The sequence below is a fragment of the Lepidochelys kempii genome, chromosome 1 (assembly GCF_965140265.1).
Source record: "Lepidochelys kempii isolate rLepKem1 chromosome 1, rLepKem1.hap2, whole genome shotgun sequence".
In the NCBI taxonomy this organism is placed as follows: domain Eukaryota; kingdom Metazoa; phylum Chordata; order Testudines; family Cheloniidae; genus Lepidochelys; species Lepidochelys kempii.
The window spans coordinates 209309397-209323096 of NC_133256.1; the positions used below are offsets into that span (position 1 = coordinate 209309397).

At 43.8% G+C, this 13700-nt stretch overlaps 1 protein-coding gene and 1 long non-coding RNA gene across 4 annotated transcripts in view; both read right to left on the reverse strand.

Moving 5' to 3' along the window:
* Window positions 1-13522, reverse strand: part of ING4 (inhibitor of growth family member 4) — a 43059-nt gene extending 29537 nt beyond the window's left edge. Inside the window, exon 1 of one of the 3 annotated variants that reach the window (XM_073311440.1) lies at window positions 13312-13522. In XM_073311440.1, coding sequence (XP_073167541.1) covers window positions 13312-13348 — 37 coding nt within the window. In that variant the 5' untranslated portion in view covers window positions 13349-13522. The remainder of the gene's footprint in view (window positions 1-13311) is intronic. The other 2 variants (XM_073311431.1, XM_073311450.1) reach the window with 2 other exon arrangements.
* LOC140898042 (uncharacterized) lies at window positions 1461-13202 on the reverse strand. Its single transcript, XR_012154902.1, has 3 exons — window positions 7339-13202; window positions 4645-5269; window positions 1461-3152 (listed from the first exon to the last, which is right to left on the reverse strand). It is a non-coding gene; the product is annotated as an uncharacterized lncRNA (long non-coding RNA).
* Window positions 13523-13700: the final 178 nt, after the last annotated feature.

Here is a 13700-nt window from a genome sequence, read left to right on the forward strand (position 1 = left end):
GATCACACCACACGATCCATTGTCTACAGCCAAGCTCTAAGATACAACCGCATTTGTGCTAATCCTTCAGACAGAGACAAACACATACAGGATCTCTATCAAGCATTCTTAAAACTACAATACCCACCTGCTGAAGAGAAGAAACAGATTGACAGAGCCAGAAGGGTACCCAGAAGTCACCTATTACAGGACAGGCCTAACAAAGGAAGTAACAGAACGCCACTAGCCATCACCTTCAGCCCCCAACTAAAACCTCTCCAGCACATCATTAAGGATCTACAACCTATCCTGAAGGACGATCCATCACTCTCACAGACCTTGGGAGACAGGCCAGTCCTCACTTTCAGACAGCCCCCCAACCTGAAGCAACTACACACCACACAACAAAAACACTAACCCAGGAACCTATCCCTGCAACAAACCCCAGAGCCAACTCTGTCCACCTACCTATTCAAGGGACACTATCATAGGACCTAACCACATCAACCACACCATCAGCGGCTCGTTCACCTGCACATCTACCAATGTGATATATGCCATCATGTGCCAGCATGCCCCTCTGGGCAATCTCTACACAAAACAATAAATGGACACAAATCAGATGTCAACTGTCACATTCAAAAACCAGTCGGAGAACACTTCAACCTCCCTGAACACTCAACAACAGACTTAAAAGTGGCAATTCTTCAACAACAAAATCTTCAGAACCGGACTCCAATGACAGACTGCAGAACTGGAATTAATTTGCAAATTGGACACCATCAAATTAGGCCTGAATAAAGACTGAGAGTGGATGGGTCACTACAAAAACTAAAAACTAATTTCCGCATGCTAATTTCCCCCTACTGTTACTCATATCTTCCTGTCAACTGCTTGAAATGAGCCACCCTGATTACCACTACAAAAGTGATTTTTCATCCTGTTGATAACAGCCCACTTCAATTAAATTGTCTTGACACCCCCCCCCCGCTCCACTTGGTAAGGCAGTTCCCATCTTTTCATGTACTGTTATATATACCTTCCTACTGTATTTTCCACTCCATGCATCTGATGAAGTGGGTTTTAGCCCACAAATGTTTATGCCCAAATAAATCTGTTAGTCTCTAAGGTGCCACAAGTACTCCTTGTTGTTTTTGCTGATACAGACTAACACGGCTACCGCTCTGAAAACTGTTGGCAATGTTGCCAGCAGAAGTGCCATGGTCAAAAATGCTTGTGCATACACTTTGGGAACAGGAGACAGCAACATATTAGATTTTGGTAGAATATATATCAGTATTGCAGAAGTGCTTATGGTCCCAAATGAGCAATTTGGGTGCCACTGTTCTAGGCACTGTATAAACACATAACAGAAAGATGGTGCCTGTCCTGAAATCTCTTCATCTTCTAGTTTATATGCATTTTAATGCTATTCAATAAACCTTGGCATCTGTGTTTTGAAACCAAGACCACCACTGCTGCTTTATTAAACAGTACAAATTTTATTAAACACAAATCAGAACTTCAGCAACCATGCAAAGCATTCACAAACACACAACAAAATAATTTAAAGATCAAGTCTGTGACAGATAAGACACAGACTAAGTCGTTCTCCTTGTCCTGAGGATTGGTGGGAGAATGACTGGGACCATGGGGGGAAAGTGAAAGAGCCCACCCAATATCCTCAATCTCAATATTTCTGCAGCACAAAGGTGCAGCTTGCCTAGGCAACAATGCTCTCCAGGAACACAGTGTGCTTCCTTATTAGGGTGAGCATTTCTTCTTGCATCATCCCACCCCGTCATCTCTCTCTCTCTCTCTTTGCTTAGATCAACTTCAAAGAACAGTCTTCTTCCTGTCCCACACTCTCTCAGTTAAGTGCTCATCTTAACACATCCAGGTCCTCTTTGTGGCTCATTGGAACTCCACCATAAGTTTTTTAAACAATCTCTATATTACTTACCTATATGGCCCTCATTACCATCGTACAGTAACTCCTCACTTAAAGTCATCCCGATTAACAATGTTTTGTTGCTGATCAATTAGGGAACATGTTTGTTTAAAGTTGCGCAATGCTCCCTTATAATGTCATTTGGCAGCTGCCTGCTTTGTCCACGGCTTGAAGGAAGAGCAGCCTGTTGGAACCTACTGGTGTGGGCTTGGAATCAGGGTGGCCCAGCATCAGCTCCCCTAAGTTCCCTGTGCAGCAGCTGCCCAGCAGGCTATCAACTGCCAGGCAGTTCAGCTGTTCCTGCCCTCTGTCTTGGTGCTGCTCCTGGGAGCCTCCTGCTTGCTGTGCAAGGGGTGGGGGGACGAAGAGGGGTACTAATGTTAGGGTGTCCCCCTTCCCCTCCCTGCTCCTTTACCCCATCTCCACAGAGCAGGAGGAAGCTTGCTGGCAGCAGCTGCTGTCTCAACTTGCTGATCAACTTAAAAAGACAGTGTACTTAGAGTGTGGTCAGCGTACTTAAAGGGGCAATGCCTGTCTCTCTCTCACACACATTGTGCGTGTCTCTGTCTCTCTCTGCCGTGCTGTCTCCTCTCCCTCCATTCATGCTGCCTTGTAGAGTGTGAGGCTACATTAACAACGTCTTAATCCTTGAGGGCTCAGCCAAGTGTTAGTTCTTCATTTAGCAGTAAGCCAGTCCCCAGGAAATATCCCACCCTCTTCCACCACCACCTCAACCAAGCCTCACAATCATCATTGCTGTGTACAGTATTAAATTGTTTGTTTAAAACTTATACTGTGTATACGTGTGTGTATATATTTAAAATATAGTCTTGTCTGGCAAAAAAAATTTCCCTGGAACCTAATACAACACCCCCTCTCTCCCTTTATATTAATTCTTATGGAGAAATTGTATTCACTTAACATCATTTCGCTTAAAGTAGCGTTTTTCAGGAACATAACTACAAAGTTAAGTGAGGAGTTACTGTATCTATATGCCTTACAATCATTAGTGGGCTTTATCTTCACAACACTACTGTGAGGGAAGTGTTATCCCTATTTTACAAATGGGGAACTGAGGCACAGAGTAGATTTATCAACTTGTCCAGGGTCACAAAAGAAGTCTGTAGCTGATCCAGGTATCCTGGTCCTTTCTCTTGTGTTCCAATTTATAAGACAGCAAGCATCAGTGGAACTTTCTAGTAAGGTATGTCTATTGCAGGTACTGTCCAAAGAAACAGAGATCAGTCAGTAACCATAGTGAATGCAGTAGCTATGGAAACCCAGCATTCCCAAAAAGAAAATGTATCATTTACCCTCCCGCAACCCCTCTTTTTGTTGTTGGCCATTTTCCCAATAGTTTACCATAGTTCCCCAACAATCTGGCACCCAGAGCAAGATGGAAAGCAGCCTTTAAATGCTTCCTAGAAAAAGGATGTTTATCATTAGTCGATGCCAATCTTTACTTTAAAGGTTTGATAGAGTGCGGGAAAATGATGCATTATATGGAACTTATTTAGAACTCCAGTTATACTATCACAGGCAGACCTGGACTTGGAAGACATTACCCTGATGCAGAGTCCCAAAAGGCAAAGGAGGACATAATTCAAGAGGGCTAGAGGCCAGCCAGGGAGACTGCAAGGTTTTGAGCTGAGGTGGTTCTGCCAGATTTGCTACTTGATAAGTGAGAAAACGTATCCTGCCATAGCATGGAAGGGATAGGGAAACATGTACTGTCTAGGAATGTGCATATCGAATTAAAACTCCTCTTGTCCCAGAAATTCTCTGATATGCCAGGAGACATGAGAAAATCAGGATTAAAAATAACCATCTCTGAAAATACACTGCACTAACAAGTTTAAATGACTGCCTCTGATATGTTTCAGAGTAGCAGCCGTGTTAGTCTGTATTCGCAAAAAGAAAAGGAGTACTAGTGGCACCTTAGAGACTAACAGATTTATTTGAGCATAAGCTTTCGTGAGCTACAGCTCACTTCATGAATGCATCCGATGAAGTAAGTTGCAGCTCACGAAAGCTTATGCTCAAATAAATTTGTTAGTCTCTAAGACGCCACTAGTACTCCTTTTCTTTTTACTCGGATATGCGAACCAATAATGCCCATGAATCATTGAACCCCTTTTTTTTTTGAGCAGAAGTACTGTAATTTTCCATGGACTTTCTGTATTATACTGTTATGCATGCAGTTAAACCAAAGGCTTGAGACAGTGAACGACATTGCTTATGATGCTGTATTGCTGGACAGCACAGAGACTGGCAGATATTGTGTTCAAGCTTTGTGATCTCTATATTGCTTCTATATTTATGTTATGACACATCATGGGCCATTTGTGCTGGAATTTTTTTGCTGCTGTTTGCCATTTTGTACCCAACCACATGACTCAATGGGGGGAGAAAAGATGAAAAAGTGTCAGGAATTGAACAAAGGAGAGTGGTGGCAGGAGGAGATGGGGGTGTGTGTGGAGAAAAGAGGAGACCTTGGGGCAAGTAGTCTCAGCAGCATTTTGGAAGATGTGGGATGGGGGCGGAGCGGAATAATGAGAAGGAGAAATGGAGAGGTTTCAAAATGACATAGCTATATTTACCCATTTACAAAAGCAAAAAGTGGAAAAGCAAACGTGGTAGAAAGTTCAAAGCCTCCCCTCCCCCCCGCAGCACAAAAAAAGCTACAATGATTATGTATTACAATAAAAACTTACTGGCTGAGGGCCCCTCATCTCCCTAGTATGTTGTCTCCGTTGTCGTCTCTGAGGCAGATGTATCCTAGTATCTGCATCTGGAGCAGGTCCTGACTGATGGCCTCCAGGACAATACCATGAGTATCAAGCAGCTTTGAGTAGACACGTCAGTATTATTCTCCTATTGCTCTACCTCATCATGGCTATCAGCACTCTTCTGGGGAGCCTCCAGACAGGGTCAGCATGGTTTGCAAGTAACTGAGGCTGAATGATGGGCAGGGTGGATTTGGTTTAAATCAATTTGATTTAAATCATGATTCAAATCAGTAGTCAGGAAGACTTGATTTAATCATGTATTTCTGCATAAAAGTGCATTCTTATTGGTTGTTTTAACCTTAATACATATTCTTCACAACTCAGAGATAGATGTAGGTTTCATTTTTAGAAGGTACACACTATACATTTTTAAAGTGATTTATTTTCAAAAAACTTTTCAGATGAGTTTTACAGCTATATGAGAAAATGAATGATTGTTTATTTCATTTACCTTTGGTAAATGAAGCAGATATTTATGAAGTCATTGGGAGGTGAACTATCTCCAATTCAACAGATTAATCATTAATATTTGGAGGATTTTCTTGCCATGCTGTATTAGGAGGAGATCATCATCAGACAGACACTTAAATTGTTTTATTTAACTAAAACAACGTTATGTATTCTGAATTTTTTTCTTCAACAGCACACACATAATATTTTAACAAAACAAGCATATGAATTTTTGAATTTAGTTAAACATTCAAAGTTTTTAAAATCAGGTTTGTTTTTGTTAAAGTTGTTTTTAACTATAATAGTTAAATGATATTTTTTTAAAAAAAATTAAATCAACTATGTCAGCCAGGTCAACATGAAAAACTTAAAATATTGGCTTCTGCAGCTAACTCAGTCATCTTCATCTTCATTTTTCTGTTTGTTCATAATTTGGAAAAGAAAAACAAGCTTTCCTGCTTTTTCAGGTCCCAAACAATTTCTCAATTTGGAATGAATTAGTCCAAAGGAAGAAAATATTCTTTCTACACCGGCAAAAGAAGCTACTGCTGTTAAAAGTGAGATGATCACTTCAACAGTCTCTGAATCCAAGTGCTTAAGTGACTTCCACCAGTTCACCGGTGTGACTTTCTTTAAAACATCATCAGCAAACATATATTTCTTCAATGGTTTCACCCTTAGCTTTGAAGTTTATTATAGTTGGCATTATGGAGGGATGATTGCTGGAGGTCCATGTCATAGCCAACTCCCCTTCTTCAGCAGTTAAGGTTCAACCCCGGTACCGCGTATTGAGAATATTTGCAAGAAAATGAGCTGGAGATAGTGCTTGTCCCATTCGGTTTTTTAATGCTTGTAATTTAACTCTGTCATGGCATATTTCTCTTTTTAAGATCTCACTCAGCTCCTTCCAAATTTCAACAGCATCAGCAAAAAAACAGCTATTTCCCTGCATTTTGTTCAAGGCTACAGCAATAGGCTTCAGGGTATTCAGTCTGTGTTCAACATTTCTCTTAACCCCAATGTTGAGAACTTTGGCTGTGACAGTGCCATCTATTTTTTCATGATTTTGTTCACAAACTGTCAACAGATTAGACCAGTTCTTGATACAGTGCTCAAACCAGTCCACTACTCAGTTCCATTACACGTCTTGTGGGAGAGTTAGCTTGGCTCCTCCCACTTTTTTCAGAGCAGCTGCTGCTGCAAAGTGGCTGTTACACAAGAATTTTGCAATTTCAACAACATTAGCCTTTATTTCTGGAACACCGAAGTCTTTGGCTAGGAGGTGCATCAAATGAGCACTGCAACCGTATGTCATTAGCTTGGGACTCTCTTCACTGAGCACTGCAACCATGTTATTAGCTTGGGACTCCGTTCTAAATAATTTCTTCTAATCTTAGATACATTTGCAGCATTGTCTATGAACAAGCTGCGTACTAAACATTTGAATTTTTTTCCCCACAGTTTGTTATAGCTTTTACTGCTACTTCTTATAAGTATTCTGCTGTGTGATCATTTCCTGATGTATCAATTGTTTCTGTAAGGAAGACATTCCCTTCTTCTGTTGTCACACAAGCACATACAACACGATCATTGTGGACATTACTCCACCCATCAAGACTCAGGTTAACAATTTTACCCTCTAGACCACTGTTTCCCAAACTTGGGACGCCTCTTGTTCAGGGAAAGCCCCTGGGGGGCCGTGCCGGTTTGTTTACCTGCCACGTCCGCAGGTTTGGCCGATTGTGGCTCCCACCGGCCACGGTTCGAGGCGATGTACTGGCCGCCGCTTCCCGCAGCCCCCATTGGCCTGGAGTGGTGAACCGCGGCCAGTGGGAGCCTCGATTGGCCGAACCTGTGGATGCAGCAGGTAAACAAACCAGCACGGCCCCCGGGGCTTTCCCTGAACAAGCAGCGTCCCAAGTTTGGGAAACACTGCTCTAAACCTTTTGCACAGTGCTCAATTTCTCTCTCTTACACTTTATCCAGCAATTTGCCTGCGACAACTGCTCTGTTGGGTGAACTGTACCCTGGTCTTAATGACTGAACGATGTTAGTGAAGTGTGGGTTCTCAATCATATGGAAAGGAGAGTTTGTTGCATAAACAAACCGGGCAATTTTTTCTATTAATTACCTCTTTTTGTAATCTGCTGGTTAGTATCACAAACTTACCTATGGTTGTTTCTGGGTGACGGAGATTTTTTTTTTTTTTTTTTTTTTTGCTACAAGTGATATACTGTGGCTACGTGACATACATGATGTGACTGAAACACATTGGCAGATAACTCTGAAACTATAGAAAATGATGGTGCTCTTGAAGGTGGATAGTCTTCAGAATCCTGTATGTTGAGGATGGATTCTCCTAAACAAAATAAGTCAACGCAGTTATTTAATTATTATCATATTGCTCATTTAGTATTACTCATTACACTCACTTTTACTCAGTACTACTTTAAAGGTGAAATTGCAAAAAGGAAGATCTGCCTATTTCAGCTATTTATTTTTTATCACAACTGCATCTAAAATCATAGTATCACAGAGTAACAACTATATTTTTTCTTTAAACATGAGAATTCAAGACTACTCCAGAAGGAAGACAGGCGGTCCTTAAGAAAGAAGTATGAAATAAAAAAAGTTTACCAACCTGAAGATTCAGCATGTTCAGACACGTTCTCTCATCATCTTCAACACAGCTTCCTCCTGAGAAGGAACACTTCTCATAATGTTGTTTCATTCGGGCAACCAGGCCTTGCATTTCTTTGTTGAACTGTTTGCATTTTGCACGCATGCTTGTCTTACCCACAGGTAGAGGAACTTCATTAAAATATTCCCAGACTGGGTCTCTTTTACAGCCTGCTGCCATTATAGGCTTTCCCTTCTAGTCAGAGAATATGGAATATTCTGGAATATGTTGCTCAAACAGTTTCACTTTTGGTTCTACTGCCTGTCCCTCCCTTCTCAAATTTATCTCATGACTTCTTCTCCTTGTCCAGATCTATTCCGCCCCCAACAATTTTCTATTCATTGAATTTTTTGAAACTTTGCACTTTTAGAGAAAGTTAAGGGATTGACTGGGTGTACACAAACTTGCAGAAGGACAATAGGGTTGAGGTCTGTTATATAGAGGTGAGAAATATTTAATTTATTTATTTAAAAACATTTTTGCTGTTAACAAGCATGTTATCTCTGGAGACACAAATCCACAGTTTGAGAACTGCAAAACTAAGCATTTCTGATGGTATCTTCTAGACTGAGCACTGAGTCCCATTGGGTAGACAGAAAGATGAACCTAAATAATCTATACAGAAGCCCCTGAAACCCCATAGGACTGGGTCCCTATAATCCATGAACTATTGGAACTCATTTACAAAACTTTTCTTAAACATTACATGACTATATTGGCTCATACAATAGAATTATAATTTATAATCCCTATTCCATGATAAGATATCTTTGAGCTATAATGTATCTTAATTAAAACTATCTTTAGAGAGGTTTTTTCCTCAAAAAGCATTTTATCAAAAAAATCTGATTTAAGTAAAAAAAAACAAAACAAAAAAAATAAAAAAAATCAGATGTATATCACTGATTTTTATCAACCCGGTTGATGGGCTTCTTGGAGGTTGTGTGGGCATTTCCATAGTTGCCATTGTGATCTCTTTTATAGCTTTGTCACAGCTCCTTACCCTTCATTCTACACTGTTATTCAGAAAGTAACCCAGTTCTACCACCTGTCAAGGCAGGTGCTTGGATCTCTTTGCATTCTGGTTCAATTTTCCCAGGTGGGACAGTCCATGTTGCATGTCCCTAACAGCAATTAAAACTCCTTATGGTTCCAGGCAGATGTGCAAAGCATAACGAACACAGAAGGCTGGATTTGGTTGGGAAAGCTCTTTCAAAAGTAGCCTATGAATGGGAACTGTAGATTCGTCAGTGCTCTCTGAACAGGTGGGTGACTTCTAGCTGAGATGAGCTCAGAACATAAAAAGTGTAGGAAGCTGACCAGACGGGTCAAATCTGTTGTGACCACTGGAGCGTGAGACAGCAGCAGCAGAACTATTTGCCATGGAAGTGAAACAAGTCCTTGTGGCACTACACAGATTTAACTCCCACTGGTGCAGACTTACTATGGATAGAAACAAGGGTAATTTCCTCAGTGAAGCATGGGTGGGAGGAAACGTGTGTGTGGATGCACAGCAGTTCCCTCTAATATAAGGGCAATTTCACCAGTGGAACTTTCATGTGTACATAGGGACTTGGATAATAATCTCTTTAGGGCAGGGATCATATCTTATTGTTCATGTTTGTACAGTGCCTAGCACGAGACCACAGTCCTCAAGGGTCCTTTGGTTACTACAAAAAAAAAAATCACATTCTTGTGCCATCCCTTCTCCCACTTGCCCCCCAAGATTACACTCATTTTCCACCCTCTACAAAATCTCTAACAGCCACTCATCTCATGCATCCCATCCAAAAAAATGTCATGTTCTCTGGCCTTCTTACCTCAAAAATCAAGCAAATGCAAACAGCACACACACAGACTGCCTCTACACATAAGGGACTTGTTACACAGGCTCTTCTAAGAGTCCACATACACAGACACAAGCTCCTCTACACAAAGGAAAGAGCTCCTCCCCCCCTCCCCCAGCCTTCTCTCTCCCAACTGTCCCCCAAGACTCTTCCCTTCCCAAGTTCTTTCTCTGATCTCCCTCCTTTCTTCTCCCTCTCTCTTACTACCCACTGCTTCCTTAGTGTAGGGGAGGAGAAAGTGCTTCAGTATCTAGCTTCCTCCTCCCATTACAGGATTTGATAGCTACAGTATAGAAGATCCAGCTTCTCCAATAGTGGAGGCAGGGGACAAAAAATGGTTTAGGACATTAAATGGAGATAAGCTGCAGGAGGACATGTTTTAGGGAAGTGGGGAGATGCCTTTTCATTTTTAACTCCTCTCATATTGGACAGAGTTGAAGGAAGGGGAAGAAGAAGAGGATATGGGACACAGAGACATCACCAGAGAGGAAGAAAGCTGAGTTCAAATGTATCTGTCTGTGAATGGGCTCAGCAAAGCTGGGGCATGCTCAGTGCAGACACACAGTCTCATTTTTTAAACAGCAAGCCTATCATGCTCTGCAGAGTATAATACAAACTGCAAATGGAGATGTTTTACAGTTTTATAACTTTTTCAGTTTTCAAAGGGACAGCAAGATGCAAGTCTCTGAACCTAGAACCATCCCCTCTGCTAAATGTTAAGTCCCTGCTGCAAACCACAGAGGTGTTAGAGCTTACACACACAAAACTGCATTAAAAGAATATGCAACCTTAATTCTGGCATTTCCCAACTTCTGAAAGCTTGACTTTGAAAGCTTAATGTTTGTATAAGAAGTTTTTTTTAAATGGGTAATTTCCTAAGTTTTTAAAAAGGTTAACAAAAATAATTTCATCATGTGATATATTGACACCCACTTGGCTCACCAGCAGGGTTAAAACCTTTAAATCCACAGCACAGACTGCTAGCATTTAAGCTAAGCAATAACTGACAGCAATAGTAGGTTGTCGTCCTCTACATAGATTGAGGCAGGAGGGGTACAAGACAGTGGATTTCACAGCAATTTGCTGACAGCCAACGAATGGTGAGAGCCAGGAATCTTGGGTTCCAGTCCAGGTTTTGGAAGTGTGTGCACTCCGGTCACAGAGCCTTCTGTTCCTGTGCCTTCCAACTGTCCTTGTCTAGTCCTCTCTCTTCGTTCCAGCGCCAATCAGTCCTAGTCCTTTCCTCTGAGCTCCCGGTCTGAGCCCTAGTATCCTTGTAAAATCTGTTTCTTTCCCTTTTCACCAGGTCTCCAATCATCTCCTCCTCACTGGCTCCCAGTCTCCCTTCCTGGGCTCATGTAATCTCAGTTCCCCCACACATATCTTGGCTGAGCCTTCCCCAGTATCTTTGCCCAGCTAGTCTTAGTTCTCCCACGATACCCTGGCTCCTCATGAGCTTTGTCTCTCCTGCCCCCAGCTCAGTATCTATAACTGCTTTAAATTCAGGCAGCTTCCTTCTCCGCACTGCCTGGACCCAGAGGGGAGAAAATTGAGACTGCAGGGGAGAGAGTCTCTCTGCTCTTAGTTCCTGTCCCACAGCAGCAAAGAGTGGCAATTGCAGGGAAGTGCTGTTTGGCCCCTGCAGCCCCAAGCTAGAGTATACTCAGTACTCAAGGAATTTTCAGAGAATTTCGCTGTTAAGTTCCAACAAGTTTATACTGAGCATGTGCAAAAAGATTCCCCCACCCCAGCCAAGACTTGCAACTTGGCCACATTTGGGTGAATTTTCTCCAGGATGGCAAAAGGCACAATCCTAACAATCACAGTAACTTCCCTGCCAAATTTCAAGTCCCTAACCTAACACATGCTAGCAATTTCTAAAGAATAGGTTGCTAACATATCTTTTATTAAAATATGCCAAAACATTTTCTCCTAGACTTGTTCTCTGAAGCAATTGAACTATTTTGGCTGAAATTTAAAACAAAACAAAACAAAATCAGCTCAAGACTTTCCCCCAAAAATGGATCAAGTTTGGTAGAGTTATAAGTGAAAGTGAGGATCTTATAATGAGAAGTATCAGGCAATCTTAAAAGATGGTGCTACCAGCTTCACCTATAAAATTACCACTTTCTCTATAACAAAAAACAAGCAAGGACAATTTTAAAACATTTATGCAAATAAAAATAAACCAGCTGTAACAAACTCCATACAAGTATAAGAAAAACCATAAATATAGTTGGATTTAGCTCACAACCATCCTCTCCACCCACATATTGAAGAGAAAAACACTTTAAACCATCCACTCTCCTTTATTGCTTTCTCAGGGGGTGGGGAGACAGCGTAGGGAGCGGAGAAAAATACGCTTTTTGTCAATTATAGGAGACAGAACTTGAAATCCAACTACTTTCTCTCTTCTTCACTCAAACCATCACTAAAGTCACAGACAGATCATGAGCAAGAAAGGTCATGGAAGACTGTGACCTGTCCGTGACCTTTCCTAAAAATATTCATGACAAAATCAGAAGCTCAGCTGCAGGGTCCCCACACCACACCCAGCAGCCAGACATCTGTGGGGGCCCGCTCGGAGCTCCGGGGGCCCCACCGCCACATGGCGGGGTAACCCCACAGCTCCCAGCCGCCGTGGGCTGAAGTCATGGAGGTCGCTGGAAGTCAGAGATTCCGTGATTTCTGAAACCTCGGTGAAAGAATCATATCCTTAACCATCACCCACACCAATGCCAACTGTATGGCTGCCAGCTCTTGCAGGAGCCTGGCACAAACAATCTGCTTTCTGAACATAACAGTCGCCACACTGGGTCAGACCAACTATTCATCTAACCCAGTTATCCTGTCTTCTGACAGTGGCCAGTGTCAGATGCTTCAGAATGAAGCCACCAGGCAATCGTCAAGTGTCCACTCCCAGTAAGAAGTTTAGGGACACCCAGAGTATGAGGTTGTGTCCCCAACCACCTTAGCTAATAGTCATGGATGGACCTGTCCTCCATGAACTTATCTAGGGTTTTTTTGTTTTTAACCCTGTTATAGTCTTGGCCTTCACAACATCCTCTGGCAACAAGTCCCACAGATTGAGTGTGCGTTGTGGGGCAGGAGAACAAAGCTAAAAAACTACACCTTCCCCCCAACATATAAACCGCGATGAAAGGAGAAGTCAGCAGGGAAAGGATGCAAAAGAGAACGTGCAGAAGCAGCAGCCGCCAGCAGCCCCACCCCCACCCCGAAGCAGGATCTGGCGCCGAGAGCAGGTGTGTGGGACTGACCCAGACCACGTCGAGCCGAGCTCCAGAGAGCACAGGAAGAGCAGGAACTGGGAACAGCTCCGCAACGCCAGGGCGAGCCCGACACCCCATGAGCGCGGGAAGGGGCCACAGCGCCGGCGCCGCGCTTTAACCCCCCTCCCCGCCGCGCACGGGGGCTCGCCGGACTCGGTCCCAGCCACAGCGCCCTGGGCGGGACCGCGCGCGCTCGAAGCTGTCGGGCCGCGTCCCGGAAGCCCGCGCGCCGCTTCTCCCCGAGCCGAACGCACTCCCCACGGGGCCAGCGCCAGGCAACGACCCCCCCGCCAGGAGCCACCCCCAGCCCCACCCCGGCTCTTACTATCCAGGTAGTGCTCCAGGTACATCCCCGCCGCCATCTTGGGCCTCAAACACAGACACTTCCGGCCAGGGCCGCAAACCGGGTAACTTCTGTCCCTCCGTCCGACCAGGCGTCACTTCCTCCCCACTCGAAAGTACTTCCGGGTAGGGCACGGCCGCTTCCGCCTGCGGGAGGCGCCGCTTTGAATTGTTGCTCGTTCCTGCCCCAGCGACGGCTCGGCCGGCCCGCGTCGGGCGGGGGGCGCGGCTAGAGGCTCCGCCCACCCTGCCTCGGGCTGTGAGCTCAGCGCCCGTTGATGGGCGATAACGGTACAAGCGGAGGCAGGCACCCGTCGGAGTGACGCGGTCGCGGGGCAGACGGGCCGGGCCCGGCGCCGCGCCGCGGACGGT